Source organism: Fusarium oxysporum, chromosome 11 (assembly GCF_000149955.1).
Source record: "Fusarium oxysporum f. sp. lycopersici 4287 chromosome 11, whole genome shotgun sequence".
Lineage (NCBI taxonomy): Eukaryota > Fungi > Ascomycota > Sordariomycetes > Hypocreales > Nectriaceae > Fusarium > Fusarium oxysporum.
Window position 1 is genome coordinate 1,096,114 of NC_030996.1, and position 21,349 is coordinate 1,117,462.

General features: G+C 50.8%; 6 protein-coding genes across 7 annotated transcripts; 2 read left to right on the forward strand and 4 right to left on the reverse strand.

Moving 5' to 3' along the window:
- The first annotated feature begins 659 nt into the window (after positions 1-659).
- Positions 660-1,879, forward strand: FOXG_09781 (uncharacterized protein). The gene is made up of 2 exons (XM_018389003.1): positions 660-976; positions 1,029-1,879. The coding sequence occupies exons 1-2, from the start codon at positions 741-743 to the stop codon at positions 1,780-1,782; spliced, it is 990 nt and encodes a 329-aa protein (XP_018247189.1). The 5' UTR covers positions 660-740; the 3' UTR covers positions 1,783-1,879.
- On the reverse strand, positions 1,870-4,523 carry FOXG_09782 (uncharacterized protein). 2 transcript variants are annotated; one of them, XM_018389004.1, is made up of 3 exons: positions 3,982-4,523; positions 3,661-3,931; positions 1,870-3,607 (listed from the first exon to the last, which is right to left on the reverse strand). In XM_018389004.1, exons 1-3 carry the CDS (start codon positions 4,212-4,214, stop codon positions 2,330-2,332), a joined length of 1,782 nt encoding a protein of 593 aa, XP_018247190.1. In that variant the 5' UTR covers positions 4,215-4,523; the 3' UTR covers positions 1,870-2,329. The 2 variants fall into 2 exon arrangements, with proteins under 2 accessions (XP_018247190.1, XP_018247191.1); XM_018389005.1 differs by having other exon boundaries at positions 3,661-4,523.
- Positions 4,524-5,904: 1,381 nt separating this feature from the next.
- On the reverse strand, positions 5,905-7,558 carry FOXG_09783 (uncharacterized protein). The gene has a single exon (XM_018389006.1). It carries the CDS (start codon positions 7,395-7,397, stop codon positions 6,111-6,113), a length of 1,287 nt encoding a protein of 428 aa, XP_018247192.1. The 5' UTR covers positions 7,398-7,558; the 3' UTR covers positions 5,905-6,110.
- A 233-nt stretch (positions 7,559-7,791) lies between these two features.
- FOXG_09785 (uncharacterized protein) lies at positions 7,792-18,791 on the forward strand. Its single transcript, XM_018389007.1, has 3 exons — positions 7,792-7,856; positions 7,914-12,253; positions 12,310-18,791. Exons 2-3 carry the CDS (start codon positions 11,840-11,842, stop codon positions 17,665-17,667), a joined length of 5,772 nt encoding a protein of 1,923 aa, XP_018247193.1. The 5' UTR covers positions 7,792-7,856; positions 7,914-11,839; the 3' UTR covers positions 17,668-18,791.
- On the reverse strand, positions 8,414-10,826 carry FOXG_20153 (uncharacterized protein). The gene is made up of 2 exons (XM_018400425.1): positions 9,276-10,826; positions 8,414-9,197 (listed from the first exon to the last, which is right to left on the reverse strand). The coding sequence occupies exon 1, from the start codon at positions 10,565-10,567 to the stop codon at positions 10,148-10,150; it is 420 nt and encodes a 139-aa protein (XP_018247194.1). The 5' UTR covers positions 10,568-10,826; the 3' UTR covers positions 8,414-9,197; positions 9,276-10,147.
- Positions 18,742-20,526, reverse strand: FOXG_09786 (uncharacterized protein). Its single transcript, XM_018389008.1, has one exon. The coding sequence runs from the start codon at positions 20,431-20,433 to the stop codon at positions 18,988-18,990; it is 1,446 nt and encodes a 481-aa protein (XP_018247195.1). The 5' UTR covers positions 20,434-20,526; the 3' UTR covers positions 18,742-18,987.
- Between the last annotated feature and the right edge of the window lie 823 nt (positions 20,527-21,349).

Genomic DNA, 21,349 nt, shown 5'->3' on the forward strand with positions numbered 1-21,349 from the left:
TAAAGGTTATTCCTCGATCAAATGATGAAGTTATTAGGCTACGACTCGTAGATATAAGCGTGAATAGCATGGCATCTCGAAGCACTGTTCCTCACTAAGTCAGGACTCAAGCTGGCGACTCATCCCTACGCCTTGGCTCTCTTGTTTTGCTATACTAAGGACGGATGGACCGAGTCTTGTCAAATTCTTAATATGCGACTGGCCAGCTGTCACAAAGGTGGTTTAGACGTGAGTATTGCAGCGGTATGCGAGGGCATCGCCGTGCATGGCCTTAGAGGCATTGCTCACCATACCTATGTTATACTACCAAACTTCCAACTTGGCATCTCTATGGACAACCGAATAGGCTGCTATCTCCGACACCATTTATTATCTCTAGAAGTTCACCGGTCGCTGAGAAGCAGCGTGCTTCCGCCAGCGAGCTGGTGCGCGTCGCTTGTCGGCTTGGCAGGACCATCGCTTTACCACTGCGCACCACGCTGTGACAATATCAGCGGTAGAAGAACTGTCATCTAGATGCCGACACTGTTGCATTGCTTCGTGTCAAATGGTAAATTGTCAGTGGGTTCTGCCGAGCATAACCGCCCAAAGCCCTGATCCGATACCACTGTCGCACTGACGCCATAAAGGACCCATAGTAAATGCGCGTTTTTTATCAGATCTTTTTCTCTGTTTATCAGATCTTGAGTTCCAGTCCAGTCACTGACTCGTCTTACCTTAGTCTGGTGTCGCTGCATGTCATGCTGCGTTGTCTCACGCGCGCCCGCCCACTATTGTCGCTATTAACACCAAGAAGTCTTATTCACATTCACAACAAAACAATGACTACCGATCATAGCCATGGACACGCTCGTGTCCCTAATACCCTTGAGTGGCTTGCCAAGACAAAGAGAGGAGATTACCTTGTGCAAGTAGCATGGCCTTTGTGCTGGGGTGAAGATCGCGTTGCCTCTGAGAATGAAGTGGTCAATCTAGTGTGAGTAGTGCTTCGCCTTACCCCAAAAAGACCGTACCTAATCACCACGCAGCTACCTTGTTGATGGCAATGCCTATTTCTTCACAGCTGTTGATGTTTCCCGTCGTTTGGAATACTTGAACAGCACAAGAACTGTCGTGGTGGGTATTGGATACCCGCCCAGCAAATATGTCTACGACTTCCGTCGTGGGCCGGATCTTACACCACCTGCCGATGAGTACGACATGCCGCTCGACAGGTATGGCAAGCCTCGCACAGACATCTCATTTGGTGAAGCCAATGAATTTCTCGATTGGATCAAAGCCGATGTTATGCCTTACGTTGAAGACACGCTCTTCCCCAAGGCCAATCTTCATACCGGTCGCAAAGCCCTGTTTGGCCACTCCTACGGTGGCATCTTCACTCTCAACACCATGTTTACGCAACCAGAGCTGTTTAACACTTACATCGCTGCTAGTCCAGTTATTTGGTGGAACAAGGACTTTTTGATCCGCGAGCGTGAGACTGCTTTTCTTGCACGCGACAAGCCCGTCGACCCTCCATTTTCGCTGGCTCTTACATGGGGCACCGGCAAGTCAGAGTTGGTAAGGGACCCTGACGATGACGATGAAAAGTGGTACAAGAGACAGAACTGTGCGGAAGACGATAAGATGAAGCCAAGCGCAACAGCTTTGGTGTCGCGACTGAAGGATTGTCCGAGTGTCAAGAAGATCTGGACCCGTGAGTTTGATGGCGAGGATCACGGAAGTGTTGCGGTGACGGGTCTTCAGCAGGGACTCATGCAGTTCATTCTGGGCAAAATTTAAATATAATTGAAGATAGAATTGATAGACTTGAATTAGAGTTAGCGCATGCAAGTACGCACATCGTACAAACTCTTCATAGGTGATGTTGTTAGATGAGTATGTGTGCGATGTCGATCTACTTTGGCAGCCCTCTGTCCGAGATCAACGTCGCGAAACAGCAGAAGGCGATACTTCAATGGTTAAAATTTTCCATTATTGTAAAACATAAATGGTTCAGTGGTCGCGCGATGCCAAGTAGTGTCGTCGATGATACATTTGCCTTCCGAGGATGCACCAGCTCACTTCACCCCATGAACTGCACCATCCTGACGACTCAGCGACAAGTCTAACGACCGGAACAAGATCACAAGCGATCTTCACATATTACTGGAACTTGAAAGATAAATAAGAAGGCATACAATACCATTCTGTTAGGGCCACAATACCCCCATCATTTATTACGATTGTCTGTTAGGTACTAGATATATAACATCATATAACATTTACTCTTCCACCATAATTTTGTTTGAGATCAATCTGACCGCATAATCCAAGATAATCCAGTCTCTTAGAAGACAGTACCCTTGGTCTGCTTGATCTTCCTGAGATCGTAGTTCCTGATCAAGAATAGCGAGATAAGAGCAACAGCCATGATACCGGTTCCGGCAGCAAGCATGCGAGCCTGGCCATAACCGTAAGCCTTCTGGATAGCCAGGCGCTCAGGGCTACCAGGCTCATAGAGCAGCTGGGAGTCGAGAGACTCATAGATGGCGTCGATATCAGCCTGCGCGGACTCAGGAAGATACTCAGCGAGCTTCTTGTAGAAGGTGTTGGTCCAGATAGTGGCAGAGATGGTGTTTCCGACAGCAGATCCAATGTTGCCAGTGACGCTAAGGGTAGCCAGAGCGGTAGCGACATACTGGTGCTCGACGGCAGCGAGGATACCGACTTGCATGCAAAGAATGAAGGTAGCGCCAGCGATGGAGATGAAGACCTCACACATGACAAGATAGCCGATGGACTGACCAGGGCGACGGAAGTAGATCATGAGACCCTGGGCGAACATGTACAGAGGAATACCGACGCACAGAATCCACTTGAAGCGACCGGTCTTGTGCATGGCATAACCGACAATGAAGAGGAGGACACCAGAGACGATCTCAAAGGTGTTGCTGACATAACCAGCTGTGGAGGGAGAAAGGTTATTGACCACCTGGAGGAAAGAGGTGAAGTAGCTGTTCCAGCAGTAGTAGGCGATCATGTAGATGAAGTCCAGAAGACAGACACCGATAACGGTGCGGCTGGTAAGGAGCTCGAAGCGAAGGAATGGCTTAGGGGCAACGAAGCGCTCGTAAGCACCGAAGATGGCCAAGAGAACGACGCCCAAAATGATCATCGCAATGATGTAGGGGGTGTCCCAACCCTTAGGGGCGCTGCTAGCAATGGAGAAGGGAAGGAGGAAGATGACAAGACCAGCGGCGAACAAGAAAGCACCAGCAGCATCGAACTCGACGAGTCCCCACTTGATGTTCTCCAAGAAAGATCGACCGCTAGACTCATTGACAAGGAGTCCCTGCTTCTTGGCCTTCTGGAGGTTGTACTTCAGGAGAATGTACATGGGGATGGCGACGACGGGAAGGACAATGGAGAATGTTCCAAAGCCCCATCGCCACTGGTCACCGTTTCGGAGGAAGGCCTCGGCAGATTTGGGACCAGCGAAGGCAGTGATCATGTAGGGAGAAGAGGTGAAGGCGTATGCAAGACCTCGGTTCTTGAGTTGTGTGGAATCGGCCGTGATAACGTCGATACTGTAGGTGAGACCGGACCAGCCAACCTGCCAGAAGACCTTTAGGGCAATTAGTAAACGTTTGTCGTTGCTAGGGACCGGAGATGACTTACGACAGCGGCACAGTAGGTGGCGAGGTTATGACTAGCAGCCATCATGATCATACCAACAGTAGCAAAAATGACCATGAGGAGGAAGCCCTCAGCACGGCCCCAGATATCGAGGATCTTGGACAGAGGAATGTAGACAGCAGCAGTCATGCAGTTGGCGACGATGCCAATGACGGGAATGAGAGAGTGAGACTCCCATTCACTGCTGGCGTAGGGAACAAGAGTGTAATTGATCTGACTCTGGAAACCATTTGTAAGGTAGATCAACCACATGCTGCAAGATCGTTAGTTTGCGACTTCAATTGCGACAAGGCGAAGACATACAAAACGAAGACGCCAGCAAGAGCCTTCTTGCTCCAGGCCAGAGTCGTAGCCTCAACGGTCTTGACACCATGCTGCGCGTTCTCGGTAACAGCATCGCTGGCGCTACCAGTCTCATCAGGATATTTGCCAGCCTCCTGGTCCTTTTCGTTCATGGCAGCAGTGACAGTGACGGGTGCCTCAGCGGCATCACCCTCATTGCCCTTGCGCCCAAGGAACTTGTCGAGAGCTCCCATGGTGATCTTGTCTTTAGTAGGATAAAATTTAAGCTTAAGCTTTGGGAAGACAAGGAGGAAAGAGAGGCTCAGCAGATCATGGGAGGGAAGAGCACACGGTTATAAGTTTAAATTGACAGGGAAAATTTTAAAGCAGTTGTCTAGAGCAAGGGTGCTTTCTGGCTAGACTGTGAATATTAGACGCAATCCACTTTCCATCAGATAAGATCAGGTCTCTCAGGTGGCCAAATCCACCGAGATCGGGCTCGTTTAGGACAATTGGGAACTGGGAACCAACAAACAGAGAGAAAGTGACAGACTGGAGATTCTCGGAACGCGAGGGATCCAGCGGCTGCAGCCACTTTGTCGTTAGCACAGGCCTGGAACGCACGAGTTACCGGGTTTGTAAGTGGGGGGTTCGGTTCGGAGGGCGTCAAAGCAGAGATTTCCATTATCTAATCTGATTGATCGATTAGATCGAATCAAAGTTTGTGCTTCATCGGTGAAATTGCTTCTGTTGGCTTTGAGCCGTGTTGTACTGTATCTATCGTATTGTGGGATTTTGATTCTATCTTGATGCGCTTTGCAGCATCGCTTTGTAGACAAGACAGGGTTCGCTGAGAGTCACTGAGGCCTCACTGTAACCTCCGCTTTTACAGCGGAGCCTCCCCATTTCGCATCTCACTACTTCCTTCAGCTTTTGCCTCTGGCGTGGGATTGTATTACCTAGAGCCAACCAACTGCGTGATCTTGGCACCACGATACAAGGATTCCCATCAGGCGTCTTCTGTCACGTTCAGCCAACACGTCGGAACACTCCAAGACGTCGTTTAAAAAAAAAAAAAAAAACCCTGCATCAGCTGTCGACGTTCCGCGCTTGGCAAACTAAAAACCCATCGGAAGCTCGCCGTAAAAAGCCCATATTTCTCTCTTGGCAATCATCAATAACTTCCTCTTGGCAAGTACAGCTCCATTGCTCATCATCAGTAGCCCTACAGACCATGCCCATTTATGGCCAAGACTGCATAACGAGGCTTGATTCTGGCCTCACAACCAGCGGACCAAACGCCACAAGGGGTCAAGTCCTCCAGGGGTCGGGTGCCTCAACCGCTTGAGCCGCGGGTTGTGGGAGAAGAGTCACTCCACTGAAGGTCGTGAGACCACACCCCTGAAGCTAGGAATGGGCTTATTTGCTCAGGCAACTGTTTGTGCTTTGGTGAGAAAACAAAGTTTGGGCGAGGCACGCGATCTCGTTGCTGCAAGCCTCGACGCAGTTTATCTGCCGCTTAAACAAGCTTAAATGACGGCTGCAACCGGCGCAATTTCATCCAGTTTTCGGAGCTCATTTGCGTAAAAAAAGACGGGAGCCGTAATGGAGAAAAGGGTCCCCCACGCTAGCTCCGTGTCACGAGAGGGTAATTCATGACATTTCCGGAAGCGAACAACAGCCGACCAATGTTCCGAAGCTCATTCTAGCTGTATCTCCCGTTGGCTTGATTACCGTGCAATGGAATTGCTATATCCAGAGTTTGCGGCTGGTGAAATCGGCAAATTACAAGATACCTCGCTGTAGAACGTTGATCTTCAATCGCAACCTCTGCATGTAATTGAAGCTGATCAACGGGATCGGCAATGCCGTTGCGCCTTGGCAACGTGTCAAAGGATTCCTGATCGGTAAGATCGGATCACCGCTTGGCCATTATCTTGGCAGATTTATTCCCCTTGGAGCGCGAATTGTCAATTGTGAACCGCTTCACTTATGCCCAAACGTCACAGCCCGTCGCCAAGAGGTTGTAAGAACGAACAAGAGCGATAATAAAAATTGACTGATGATAAACGAGTCGCTAGCATTATTTTACTATCCAATGGCTATCAAATTTCCAATCCAACAACTTTTAAAGACATTTTCCCATTCATTTACAGCTTGGGCTCAAAGCCAAAGGTCGTGCCAGCGACACGAGGCTTGCCCTGATTGAAGGGGCAGATCTGGAAGAAGCGCTCACGAGAGATCTTGACCAGGTTGGATCTCTTGTGAGGCAGGTCCATCCACTTGTCTTGGTGAAGACCAAAGATCATCTCATACTTAAGAACGTTTTCGCTAGAGAGACGAGGCTCGCCAACGACGTTCTCAGTGCGGTGGTCATCGAGGAACTCGTAGTGCATCACACTGGGCCACCATGCCATAACGCGATACTGTCCGCGGAACTTGTCGTTACCGACGAGTGAGTGTCGGCCGCGATCAAAGTCAAGACAGGCGTAGTGCTGACCCATCTTGTCCTCCTTGGCCCAGTACAGCTCAAAGTAGGCGAAAGGTGTGTCGTTGAAGTAACCCAGGACAGCGAACTGATGAGGGTCATCGTGGATGTTCTTGAGATATGTGCGATGCTCATCAAGAGTACCTGTCTCCATCCATCCAGCAGCGACACGAGGGTCGTTCTGCCATGTGTTGAAGAGACCCAGGTGTTCGGGGTTCTCGTAGTCAAGAGCGACGAGGTTGAAGTGCTCGTCAAGAGATGGGATGTACCGGCTGTAGATGTAACTACCGGCCGCAGGCTTGGGTGTTCGGCGAGGGTGACGCAGGAGAGTGGACTCAGAGGTGGGCGTCATCACGTACTCCAGATGAGGCACCACGTTGGCGGAGTTCCAGGTAGGAAGCCAGATGGGCTGTTGGCCCAAAGGAGAGGCACATCCCTGCCAGAACGCGCTGCGAAGAATGAGAACCTCAACGCCCGTGCTGGGCGCGGGTTCAACGCCCTTAGGAGGAGGAGGCATGTTGATGGCAACCATGGAGAGGACCAGCTCCTTGGCCAGATCCTCAGCGCCAGCGCCCTCAAGGCGAAGACGGAATTGCTCTACATCAAAGTGATATGTGAAGAAAGTGTAGAGGAACATCCACGTCTGCGCAAGAGTAGGAGTCTGCTTCTCCCAGCTCAACGACCAGACAGGACTTCTTCTGGCACGAGCATACTCGCGGTTATCAGAATCAGGGATCTTATCAGATTCCACAGCGGGAATCCTGGAGAAAACTAGATCATCTGCGTGCAGAGCCTTGGGGAAAGGCTTGCCCTCTGTGACGGAGTCGTCCTTGCGCAGACGATACGACTGCTTACCCTCAGCAGTACGCTCGAGGTAGTAAGTGGACAGATAAGGCAGAGGGAGCCTGATCTTGATTGGCGACTTTTGCTGGAATGGTTCTGAAGACATGATTGTTGGTTGTTGGCTTGTGACTACTGACTGAACTTGTTCTTTTTCTCTCCAGATTTTATTTATACCCCGATCTCGGTGTAGAAGGGTCTTGGCCCAATCAGATTAGATAAGATGTATTCCATCTTTGCTGGAGACGGCGAATATCCCGATGCCTACCGTGAATTGGACAAGCCGAGGGAAGCAGGGCAGGGTAGGGGAGTCTGTCTTGTAAAGCTTGGAAGCTTGGTCGAAGATGTCGTGTTGAATCCGGTCTGTGCCGATTATCCGCAGCCCCTGCGAACTTTGCAGTGAGATCATGCCACTAAGTAGACGCTAATTGGGGCCAAGTGGATGGGATGTACGCTAATTTGAGACGCGGAGATTTAGAAAGGAAGCTGTTGTGGGGTTCTGAGTTTTTTGCTCACTGTCATGCTGAGAAATTTCGTCTGGTGTTGGTGAAGCTCGTGAAGTATCAAGGTGTCTGCAAGCTCTACCCTATAGAATGATGGAAAGTATTATCTAACTTGCGTTAAGTTTTTCTCATTCCTCGATTATAAGAATTTATTCCTTTAATCCGCTTCGAATGGCCTCCGACGTCACGAAAGCCGTAGTGCACGGAGGGTGCATGAAAGCTTGGCTGGTTCTTGGTGGTCCCGGGATGACATTCACGCCACCGACTTTCGCTTCACCACTACGAAACACGGCTTGCCGAGCTCTAATCAATCACTTTTTGCCATCAATCAGATTAGATTAGATTGATACGTCCTGCGAATCGCGAGTACCCGACGACAGATGGCTTGAAGCTAAAGCATCACTACGAGGCTTGGGGTAGGAGTTTGGCGATGCAGATAGTGAACAAAAGACGTTACAATTAAACCGATGCAACGACTCGTTGGGTATGAACTTGGGTGCATAATTGGCAATGCAATGGGGATTACTATTTTTGTACGACCGAGCGAAGCAGAGCGGTAAATCACTTGGTTTGATGTCCAGTTGATCGAATACACGAATTTCCAGTGGTTTACTTGCATGCGCCACCGAACAGGCTACGATATGTGCCATCACAAGCTGGAAGAAAGATTCCAAACGGTGTAATCAGAACCTAGGTGAGTTATTAATTGTGACGCGAGGCTGTTTGGTAGAATTATGGCTCGAATGGAATGCCTACGAAGTCATCGTCACGCAGCACCTAGAGAGTTGTTGACTCTCGGTCGCGTAACAGCGCAACATACGCGACGGAAGCGCATGCTCGACAAACGCCTCCATCAGTCCCCCACGCGAACAAACGTAGAAGTAACTTGACTTTTGACTCTTTGGAAGCGATCGGAAAGAAGTACTTTGCTCGAATCACTTGATTGCGCAAACTGCGGCCTTCTTCCAGCGCTACCGCCGACCACATCACAAATGCAGGTCGTCACCAGCTGCCCCCACGATCAATTGGACCGTTGCGCAAGCTCTCGCAGCATCACGAGGAGGTGAATGGAAAATATTGAAGCAAACATGACCTTGCAAACACAATTCAATGCGCAAGAAAAAAGAAAAAAAAGTAGCCGAAATACTGTGCTTCGCAGGCCTTGTTGCGATCGCGAAAGCCCCTGCTTGGCCAGCGCCCCCTCAGCTTTCGCACCGCATCACGCTCTCACTTTTGTTTTCAGCCGCTGATTCAAGAGTTGATCTAGGGCCTCGATGCATATATCGCTCATTGTTCATGCCCAATCACGGGGCCATTGACTTGTGTGTGAATTCGATATCATTCTTGTCGAGGCGAGAAAGGCGCGGTCTCGGTTCGGAGGGAAACAGTGGCTTGCTTGCTCACAACTACCGATAGCACCGGGACATGCTTGTCAGCCAAGAGAGCCACATTTGGGCGTAAGTGGAAAAAGGAAAAACACAAACCGTTGCCAAGGCAGCGAGATTCACGTTCACATGGTGTTTTTCGGCCATTGCAAGTATTCTGTTGCGAGTCTTTGAAGGCGCAGTGAATGAAGTTCTGCTGGAGCTCCTTGGCCCAGCCTTCTTCACGTCAGAGCTGGCAGTGATCATCCCCCAAGCTCTTGGAAATGTCATAGCTCCCATGAAAATTTTGCTCAACTGTCCGATCTCGGTGCTACGCTAGCATCATGCACGATCATGAAAAAGAAATTCCTAGAATGCAGCATGTGATGCATGTTTGCCCTGGATTATCAGATGTGATTGATTAGATTCTCAAACGGTTCATTCCGTAGCTCGACGCCAAAGCGACCAGGTGCCACGCGCTGGAGGGGAGGGGCGTGCCAGCGATCGAGAGAGCAGGGATCTTTTCAACTGAACCCTTCTGGAACTCTAACGCCGGCTTGGGTCACATTGCACCATTTTTTATCTGATCTGAACAGAATCATCAAAAAGTGCTGGCCACTGAGCATCCTCGGCTTCATCAGATAAACCCTGCCGGCCTGTTTTTATCACCGAGTGCAGCACATAAACGCATACTCACGACGCATACACCATCCACAATCCTTCAGCAAATCGATCGCTATGGCGCAACACACGTTCAATCGCCAACCACCAGCCCAACGCTATGGCCTCGTGTCATTCCCAGCACAACACGTTATGCTCGTGGTCTTCAACCGACCCAAAGCCCTCAATGCAATGACCAGCGACGCAGAATATGAGCTCGAAGCTCTCTGGGAGTGGTACGACGACGAGCCCTCACTGCGCTGCGCCATCGTCACAGGCGCTGGGCGTGCATTCTGCGCTGGCATGGACCTCAAGGAATGGAACCAGATCAATCAGCGCAAACGAGACGGAATTCCCGAGAAGAGACCCATGGACCCGCCCACGACGGGATTTGGCGGCCTTTCGCGTAGGAGCGGAAAGAAACCCATTATCGCCGCTGTAAATGGCCTGGCGATGGGAGGCGGTTTCGAGATCATCGCCAATCTGGACCTCATTGTCGCTGCGAAGAGCGCTACTTTTGCTCTTCCTGAGGCTAAGATTGGTGTCGTTGCTAATGCAGGTTCTCTACCAAGACTAGCAAGAACAATTGGTCGCCCGCGCGCCACTGAAATGGCTCTCACAGGGCGGAGCATCAGTGCTGCAGAGGCCCGCGAATTTGGCTTTCTCAACGCCATTACTGAAGACGCCCCAGCGGACAGCGATGTGCTGGAGCGACCAGTGGTGCAAAAGGCGCTGGAGTACGCTGCGCTCATTATCAAGAATAGCCCCGATAGTGTTATTGTGTCTCGCGCGGGTATCCTTGCTGGCTGGGAGCATGGGAGTGCTGAGAATGCAGTCCGGGTGCACCGTCAGACGTGGGACAAGATCATGGCTGATGGGCACAATTTCCACGAAGGCGTGCAGGCCTTTGTGGAGAAGAGGGCTCCGAGATGGGTGGATAGTAAGCTATGATGCATTGCAGTGCATTTATGAGGCATTTTCTCTCCATATTTTTGTTTAGTATAGAGCCCGACATACTTAATTCACATTAGAGCTAGCCACGGCGGTTTCAGGCACTGAGAAGTACTTTACAGACGGGTTCAAATTGTTCAGTGGCTTGTGGTGTGACGCCATGGCAAGCTCGTGTGGAGAATTCACTGATCCTTGTCAATCTGATCAGATAATGAACTTATCAATCACCCCACCACACGAAAAGAAAAAAATGTCGCCTCGGCTTCATGGGGGTCATCACTTCATCCACTACGTCCCCGCCGACATGTCGATTATTACTACTCTCCGTATGGTAACGGGACGAAGAGAAACCCTGTTTTCTCTTGGGTTGCAACGCTGTTCCTGCAACTCGACCACTTCAGCCAGGGCCAGTCCTTTTCACTTTCATCGAACCATTTGCTACATGCGATACCACGCGGATGAATCCTTTACCAGAGCTCTGGCTCTGCGGCATGCGTTCATGCGAACGTGTATTCCCCCCCTGAATGAAGAAGCAGCCTCATTCACAACCGCCTTGGCAGAGCAACCTCTCACTGAAGCCACCCATCTCCCGCTCCCTTCTTCTTGCTTCTTTGCCCGCACTAGTTCCGTAAATTTCACACGGGAAGCTAGGATGTATCCAAGGGGTCCATCGAGCGTGGGGCTTTCATCCTCTTCACGTCGATTCACGTACGGATTAGCGTGCCGAGATCAGCAATGGACGACCGATGAGCAGACGAGTCCCCAAGACGGACACCCTCCGAAGTCGCCCATGATGGGAAGCTCGGGACCCTGAGTGAGTGAAGCTTCAAAGGTCCCCGTCTACCCCCCACACAGCTTGTATACGATATGCTCAGGACGGATGAAAACCTCTGTTCAATACGTAATGGTGTTCCTGCAGTTTGGGTTGGCAGTTCTGCAATAAAACAGTGGAGGCGTTCATGTAGAGTTTCTCGTCGTTGCAAACTGCATCTGTATTCCCATCGTCTCCGGTGGGATCTTCTTCCAGCCCACCAAATACAACATTAAAACAAATACACACAAAATAGCCCATCATGGGAGACGTTCAGTCGTCGGCGCAGCCGCGGGCGAAGGGTGTGCGTTATGACGTACCTGTTCTTCGCAAACAACAAGACCAAGATAGCTATGAGCTTGAAATCCTACTACTAGCATGGACGCTTCTTCTGTATCGCCATAGCCACGGGAATCATGTTGAGTTCTCGTGGGGTTTGAGCGAAATTGGTTCTTCAACGTGTCGTACATTCACCCTCAACACATCGAAGCTGCAATGGGATGGTAGCGACTCTGTCGCATCGGAGCTGAAGGTGTTCCGAAACTACCTGCAACAAGAATTACAGTCAGAACAACCTTTTGAGACGAAAGGATACAAGTTCTTCTTCAATGATGAGGCTGCGACAGGCGAGGTCGTCACTGACGTGACCGAAGACGGCGAGTTGTCAGTGAACTGGGTAAGCGCATGAGCCTCACCTCTCATCTCCACCAACTAACGGGTTGCGCGACACAGGGAAACGTTCAAATTGAAGCGACACTAGAAGACGACGTTCTGTGGCTCCGGCCGACATGGCGCGAGCCTCTAGGCGCAGAGTTCCTTGCCAACCACTTTGCCCAAGCCCTTGTAGAAGTTCTCAACACAACACTCACCGATTCGACCGCAACAATTAGCTCCGTCCTACCACTAGGCGAGCTCGACAAGTCTGTGATATGGAACTGGAATAAAGATCTTCCTCCGCCAGTGCCCATGTGCATTCACACACTGATCGCTGAGCAAGTGAGGTGGCGCCCCGATGCGCCAGCCATTTGCTCATGGGATGGCGACTTCACATACGCAGATGTTGACAGACTATCGACACTCCTTGCGCAACATCTTATTGATCTCGGAGTCAAGGTCGGCGATATTGTACCTCTGTGCTTTGAGAAGTCAAGATGGACGACAGTCGCAGTCATGGGCATCATCAAAGCCGGCGCAGCTTTCTCACTCCACGATCCCAGTCAACCCATGCAGCGACGACAAGTTATGGCTCAACAAGTCAACGCGACACATATTCTCACTTCGAGAGACCAAGCGGAATACGGCCCGGAAATCGCACCCGACGCAAAGCATGTCGTTGTCGATACAGCGACTCTCGCCTCTTTGGCCAAGACGATCCAAGATCCCCTCCGAAAACTCCCCGACGTACCGCCCGAATCTCTCCTATATATCATCTTTACTTCCGGTAGTACGGGTACGCCGAAGGGAGTTATGCTCTCGCACGAAACATATACTGCTAGCGCTCTTGCGCGAAGCTCGGGAATTGGATACTCGAGCACCTCACGATCGCTCGATTTTACATCATATGCTTTCGATGTTAGTGTCGATAGTATTCTGTGCACACTCATTCGTGGTGGATGTCTTTGCATTCCCACTGATCAGGACCGTGTGAATGATCTCAGTGGTGCGATCCGCCGCTTGAGGGTTAACATGGTTAACATCACACCCTCTGTCGCACGTATTCTGGACCCCGATATTATTCCGTCGCTTAACAGTCTTGGTATCGGTGGCGAGTCTTGCTCGGCTGGAGATATTGCGATCTGGGGCCAACATACTCGAATTGTCGTTGGTTATGGTCCCGCTGAATGTACGATTGGATGTACTGTCAACCCCAGCGCAGCGGGCAAGCCGTACGTCAGTATCGGACCAGGCACAGGTGCCTGTATCTGGCTCGTTGATCCCGATGATCACAACAAGCTTGTTCCTGTGGGCGCTGTCGGCGAACTGCTCGTTGAGGGTCCAATTGTCGGCCAAGGATACCTTGGTGATCCGGAGAAGACGAATGCGGCCTTCATCCACGACCCCGACTTCCTCCTCGCTGGCGCTGGTGGAATTCCCGGTCGCCATGGGCGTCTGTACAAGACAGGCGACTTGGTCCGATATGATCCAGACGGTGAGAAAGGCTTCGTGTTCGTTGGTCGCAAGGACACTCAGATCAAGCTTCGTGGCCAGCGTGTAGAGCTAGGAGAGATTGAGCACCACATCAAGAACCTTCTCCCCGTGGGCGCTGAAGTCGTCGCTGAGATCATCGCACCAAGAAACCAGAACAAGGAGTCTATGCTGGTAGCGTTTATCGCCGATCGCGAAGCTAAGGATGATGGCGATGCTCGGCAAATTGACTTCCCACCTCGCCTGCGCGACTCGCTCGAGACGCTCAACGAGAGACTCTCGAAGGTTGTACCAGTGTACATGGTGCCTGCGACGTACATCACCCTCTCCAAGATTCCCTATCTTGTCTCTGGGAAGACTGATCGAAAGTCTCTTCGCGCCCTCGGTGCTGAGATCTCTGCAAACCTTCAGGCCTCAGCAGCTTCAAATGAGTCCTCTGAGATCCGCGAGCCAGAGTCTGAGGCTGAACTCTTCCTGCGCGACTCATGGTGTCGCCTGCTTGGACTTGAGACAAAGCAAGTCAGCACTACACACAACTTCTTCACATCAGGCGGAGACTCCGTTCTCGCAATGAAGCTCGTGCCAGTCATTCGAGACTGGGGATACACGCTTTCCGTCGCTGATATCTTCAATTACCCTGTTCTCGCCGATATGGCAAAGTCGATGCAGAAGGGAGATAAGAGCAAGGGTGTTGATATGCAAATTCCTGAGTTCTCTCTACTGAAGGATAACATGGACCGCGATGCCCTGCGCGCTGAGGCTGCTGAGCAATCGGGATGCGACGTCAGTGCGATCGAGGATATTTACCCTTGTGCGCCTATGCAGGAGATTCATATGGCTTTCTACACGCGATCGAAGGAGAACTATGTCGCGCAACGAATCGCCGATATCCCCGCCTCGAGTTCTGTTGACAAGCTCAAGTCCGCTTGGGATGTCGTGTACAAGGAGAGCCCCATCCTTCGCACCCGCATTGTTGAGTTCAAGCAGCATGGCTTCATGCAAGTTATCGTCAATGAATCGCTTCAATGGAAGGAGGTTGAGTCTTCGCTGGAGGAGTTCCTTGAGGAAGACAAGAAAGAGCCCATGTCGCCTGGCGCGCCGCTCTCTCGCTTCGCCATCGTCACCGACAAGGCTCTCGACAAGCGATACTTCGTTTGGACGGCCCACCACGCCATTTACGACGGATGGTCTACAGATCTCATCGTCGAGCATGCCCGCGCTGCGTACAAGGGCGAAGAAGTATCGCGACCTGCTCAATTCAAGCACTTCATTCGCTACCTTGCCGAAGACTCACGCGAGTCGTCTAAGGACTACTGGAAGACTCAACTCGCTGGCGCTACAGGACCCCAATTCCCAACCCTGCCATCGCGCTCTTACATCCCCGATCCTACCTCTCTGACTGAGCGCTTCATCAAGCTTGACAAGGCTGCCAAGTCCGACATCACTATCGCTACCGTCATTCGAGCTGCGTGGGCTCTGCTGGCGTCGCAATACTCCATGAGCGACGATGTTGTTTTCGGAGAGACGTTCATGGGTCGTACTATTCCTCTTCCTGGTGCTGAGCTCATTGAGGGTCCCATTCTCGCCACTGTCCCTGTTCGCATTCGTCTCGACCGCACTACTACAGTGCAAGAGTTCCTTCGCGCGGTCCAGGAACAGAGTGTCGCTCGCTCTGCGCATGAACATCTTGGTATCCAGCATATCCGCCGACTGAGCGAAGATGCTCAAATTGCTTGTGAAGTCACAATGGGTCTTGTCGTCCAGCCTCAAGACCCCGAGCCTTCTGAGACAGAAGCCGATGAGCTGCCTTCTTTCCGTGGGGGAGATGCCGCTCTTGAGGCCCTACACTTCAACTCGTACCCTCTTATGTTGGCTGTGTCCCTTCAGAAGACCGGCTTTCGCCTGTTGGCAAGCTTTGACTCGGAGCTTCTCAGCCCCGTCCAAGTTCAACGCGTGCTGTCGCAGTTCGAGGTTGCTATCAACCAGCTTCGCGGCGACGTGTCGCGCTCATTAAGTGACATCACATGTCTGAGTGACGAAGAGTTAGGAGAGATCTGGGAAGCCAACAAGCAGGCACCTGTCTCTCCCAAGGACATCTCTCGATTCCTGTCCAGCGGCGACAAATACCCCACGGTCCAATATATTCCTTGGATCGTGCAGCCTGGTAATGAGAAGCTTCTCATGCCGCTAGGAAGCACCGGAGAGCTCCTGCTTGAATCTGCTTCTGTGCACGATGATGCTGATGTTGTTGATGCTCCCGAGTGGTTGAAGGAGGGTGCGCTGGGCTACCCTGGCCGACAAAGTAAGCTCTTCCGCACTGGAGACCTCGTCAAGTACACCGATGATCTGAGCTTGGTGTTTATCGGTCGCAGGGATGATATGGCTAGTGTTGACGGTCGCGTCGTGGATCTCAATGCTACGAACCTTGAGCTCAAGCGCCTGCTTCCTGGTACTGCTGGAGCTGTGAGCCGACTTGTTGTTCCCAAGGGTTCGAACAGTCAAACTCCCGTGGTTGTAGCATTTGTCAAAGACACACCTGCGAAGGATGCTCAGTTGCTCAAGCTCGGTGTCGATACTGGAGATACATCACTGCCTTTGGCGGGAGATGTCTCTGTTGAACTTGCGACGGCAATTATCGGCCTCAACAAAGCAATGGTTGAGACTCTTCCACCTTATGCCATTCCCTCAATCTGCATCCCCCTCTCTAGCACCGTAGACATCAACTCCATTGAGACTCTGGCTTCGGAGGTCTCTCTGTCGCTGGTCGTCGAACTCCGCAAGTCTTTCGCATCTCTCAAGAAGACAATTGCCGACACCACAGTCTTGACCACCAAGGAGCGCGTTCTTCGCGCTTCATGGTCAAAGTTCCTTGGCATTGAGGAGGAGAAGCTATCGCTGGATGACAACTTCTTCCGCCTGGGTGGTGACTCCATCGTGGCTATGCGCATGGTCTCTGCTTTGCGACAGGATGGGTACCGTTTGTCTGTCGCAAGCATTTTCCAGAACATGCAGCTCCGGGGCATGGCTAACTCGTTGGTCGAGATCTCGCCCGAGGCCAGCGAGAGTGCGAAGAAGTACACTCCCTTTTCGCTGTTGAGCACCAAGGATGTCGATGGCTTCCTCGCCCAGGCTATTCAGCCTCAATTGGCCGACCCGACCTGGAAGATCCAGGACGTTCTACCCGCCACTGGACCCCAGCATGGCGATGTCAAGCAAACAGTGTCTGCCCCACGAAGCTCAGTTCAGTACAACATGCTTTACCTGGACCAGTCAATTGACACGGCCCGTCTAGTTGACAGCTTCCAATACCTCGTGTCACAACACGCCATTCTTCGAACTGTGTTTGTCCAACATGAGGGACAGACTCTCCAAGTTGTCCTTGATGAATTGAAGGTGCCTGTCACGGAACAGAGCGTTGACGGCTCAATCGACGACGCTGCCAAGCAGGTCGCAGAGTCGGATGCCAATACCAGCACTGATCTCGCTTTCGGCGCTTCTTTCATTCGCCTCTTCGTTCTTCGAGGCGAGACTGAGAACGCTTTCATGATCCGTATTTCACACGCACAATACGATGGTGTCTCTCTGCCCGAACTCCTCCGCCAGCTTGAGCTTCGCTACCGTGGCCTGGAGATCCCCGCGTCGGAGCCTTTCGAGACCTACATCCAGCACCTCTCAACCGTTAAGCCTCAAAACGTGGAATACTGGCGCAAGAATCTTGAAGGATCATCATACACTGAGATCGCTTCTGCTGCGGAGCCTCAGCAGAAGACTGCATTCATGACCAAGGATGTTGACATCTCTGGAGCCTCACCTCACACAACACACGCGATGCTTTCTCACTGCTGGCTGGGCCCAGGGTACTGTCGCAGCACCCTCAATGTCTCCCGATGTCACATTCCGGTGTTATTGTCTCCGGGTCGCGACGTCGATGTCGCGGGTATTTGACACCAATCATGGGTCCCTGCTACAAATACCAAGCCCCGTCCCGCGTCAAAGTTCGAGCAAAACTGGACAGCTTCACAGCTCCTGGACTACGTGCGCAGTCAATCAGTCGAGGGCAGCCAACACGCTACGCTAAGCTTCCAGGAAGTGCTCAAGGAGTGTACAGACTGGCCTGCAGACACTCTCTTTTATGGGTCTTTCACCAACCATCTCAACAAGGAGTTCTTCGACTCGATTCCTTTCGCTGGAACGAAGTGTCGCGTGGATTACTCCATTCCTCACCCCGAGCCTGCCATACCACCTCGTATTGTATCATTTGTTGAGAACGGTAGAACTCAGATTGGTATTGAGGCTGACGAGGAGCGTCGGGAGTTCTGGGAGGCAAGGGTGGAGGAGCTGGCGCGTGTTGTTGAGGGGTTTGTCAAGAACCCTAACGATTTGATCTAGTTTTGGGAATTTTCGCATGTTTATTATTTTACGGATAGAAAGAGCATAAGAATTGGTTATCTATTTCATTTACTTCAAATAAAGCGATACACATGGAATTTATCATCAGGCTCGCCCGAATCTTCAATAGGCACGAAGCTTGCTTTGATCCAAGGTCAACCCCACCAAGTTACTGAAAGAGGCTCCTAAGATTGCCCTAAACTTACCTAAAAATTATCATTACAGGGCCTAAACTCTTCTCACTTCAGTGGACTGTCTTGTGTTCAAGGGATTATTTGCACCACGCTCTCTTCAAACCTGCTAATCTTCCGATGATGCGCATGACCTGCGCTTGCATCATAGGGTCTCATTGTAAAGTGAGACTATCATTACGTCGAATCGTACTATATCAATCGGCTATTTGTTGTTCGCCACGCCTTCCACCGCATCATCTGAAGTGTACTCTGAGCTGATGGCGTCCACTATAAACCGGCTGTCGCCAGATGCGGGCCAGAAATTAACGGCAGAGAGCTGATAGGAGTTCTCGAAGTATTCATCTACTCTCAAATCAGGTGTTGCAGTCTTTATTGTGTTGCATTATGCATCCATCAACACGAGATGAATCAATTGGCGAACTTCAATGCTTATAAGTTATGGCTTCTTTAATATTAAATGCTGGTGTATTATTTAATGGTTCTCAGTCTATGTCTATAAAGTGTATGAGGGAATCTCCATCGACTCATCTATGACATCTATGGGGGAAAAGCCCAAGTATTTCGGTCCTCTAGTCAAACGCCAATGCACAAATCCCACAAATCCAAAATCCAGTTCGCTAAGCATGATGGCAAGCAAGTATCCTCAAGAACCCAACTGCAGATAAAACGATTCACATCGGCACTATTTGATGTTATAGTGCTCCTGTGACAGCTCGCCGCCATTTGTAATTGTCCGATTATCATCGTCATTGCGCAGACGCTGCGCGGGGAGGTTGGCCTCCAGGTCAAGATCCTGTGCCGGTCTCAGTCCATGTGATGTTTCCTGCCGTGTCTGCTCGGTGCTAAATCGTTCAAACTTCTCGTTGGGAGTATCTTGCAACTGACTCTCAGCCTCGGCCTCAGCCATCAAGCACCTCTTGCGGACTGACCATGCGCTTCCAGCGTGGCCGACAACCCACCAAGAGAACAAGATGGGTAGAGTAACCCCAATGTTGGCACGGCACCCAGACCAGATACCGACGAGAAGAAGCCACGCGTTATGGGCTGGAAGTGCCCACGACCAATGGTAGAACCCAGGCGTGAGCTCAAATGGGAAGACGGTTGACCCGATATTGAGAATGATCCATGTAAGTAGGAAGAATGCAAAGAACTGCATAGGAACTATAGTTGCTAGCACTGTGTCGATGACAAGGTAGTTGATGTCCATGTAGAACCAGAGGCACATCCAAGTCTCAAAGAACTGAGCAGCATCAACGCTCCAATTCTCGCGGAAGGCCCAGAAATAGCCAGCCATGCCTAAAGCACCGATGAGGGTATAAATCTTTCCAGTGATGAAGCGGAAAATATAAACATCTCGCTTTGAGTACGACTGGAGGACCTTGGTAGAAGTTGTAATGCCGTTAAGTCCCATTTGGAAGAAGAAATGCATGAGAATGCCCATCACTAGTGAGACAGTATTCAGAAGAACTCTTGTACCCTGCTCGGTCGGCATGATGTTCCAGATGTTGGCATGGAAGGGTCGAAGGAGTGTGCTCGCTGAGGTAGGGTTGGTCATGTTGACGGCCTTGAGGGCATCGGGAGTCGCAAGGGCATACATGGTTGCGGCAGCGCCAACGAGGCTCTGCATGTTGCCTTGAAGAGAAGAGAAGATGGAAGGATAGTATGCGCCGTTGTAAATCGTAGTGACAGCGTCTTGTGGATCATAAACAGTAGTGTTGTCGCCCTCGATGGTGGACAAAAGACGATCAGAGGCACCAGGATGAGTGTAAATAGCACCCCAGTAGCCATGGTTACAGACAGCGTCGCGAACCTTTTCAGGGGTATCATACTCGGAGGACGAACCGAACTCAACGGAAGGGAACTTGTCTGACTGGAGGGTATCATAAGCACCGGAAATGGCCTTTCCGATATCGCTGCCGTCGAAATCGATCGCGAGGATCTTGAGGTTATGCATTCGTGTCGAGGACTTGAAGAGGGAACCGAAGAGGTAGGACATATTCGCTAGGAACAGAAGTTGAACCATTAAGGCCGTCATAATGACGGGTATTATATAGGTCTTCATCCTGACGGATAATGGTGTAGACTTCGAAGAGATTCGGTTAGATGATCGAGGTGGTATTAATGTCATGGTGAGAATATGTTGTCAGCTGTAGGATAAGGTCTTGGTGAGATGAAATGGAAGTACTGAACGAGACTTGTCTTGGTTAAAGGTAAACAAGAGAAACATTGTTTACTTATATGTCTAAAATATAAACATCATGCCATTCCCCTGAGCTGTCGACGGGTTTGTGTTACATGCCGCCGCCGCCAAACTAAGCTGACTTCCCAAATCTCCATTTATTAAGCCTCTCGGGCTCGGACCCGGTGATAAAGTCATGCCAAATCTCACAATGCGATTGGATCATATTCATGACTCAGCGGAAGTTGGGATTTTCGGATTCTGTCCCCACCATTCCCGGAAATTCGGGCTTCGCGCCCAACGCAATTTCCATAGAGCGAGTCCAGTGGCTTCGTATGCATAGACGGTAAATCTTGATTAGAGATTTCTTTTTGCTGCCTCATTGGCGATATAGTGGATCTCTGCCTCGGGTACGCGCATTCGCTTCCGGCAGTTGAGTAAGGCTTAGCAGTAAACAGATAGCATATGACGTATGTATGGACTGAACAATAACTAGATTTAATCATGCTCAGAAACGACCCCCTCCCTGTCTTCTTCTGGCTTCTTCTTCTTCTTCTTCTTTTGAGGAATATGGGTCTCTTCTACCCGAAATGCCTTAGGGTTGGAACGAAGCAACCTCAGGAGGGTTCCTCATTGAATCCCGGCTCCGAGGATCAAAACTTTGAATGAATCGGCTTGAGACTTCCTTTAGACTTCCAGCTCTGACCTCAATCATTGTATTTCTGATGTAAGCTCGGAAATCTCGTCCTGTGTGTAATTGAATCTCGCCCGGTGCCTTTTCGTTTTGTCTACGAAATGCGCTTCAACTGATTGGCGCAAGTATCTTTCGCCCGTCTCTACTGCTGTTATCTGTCGCTCTAAGTCC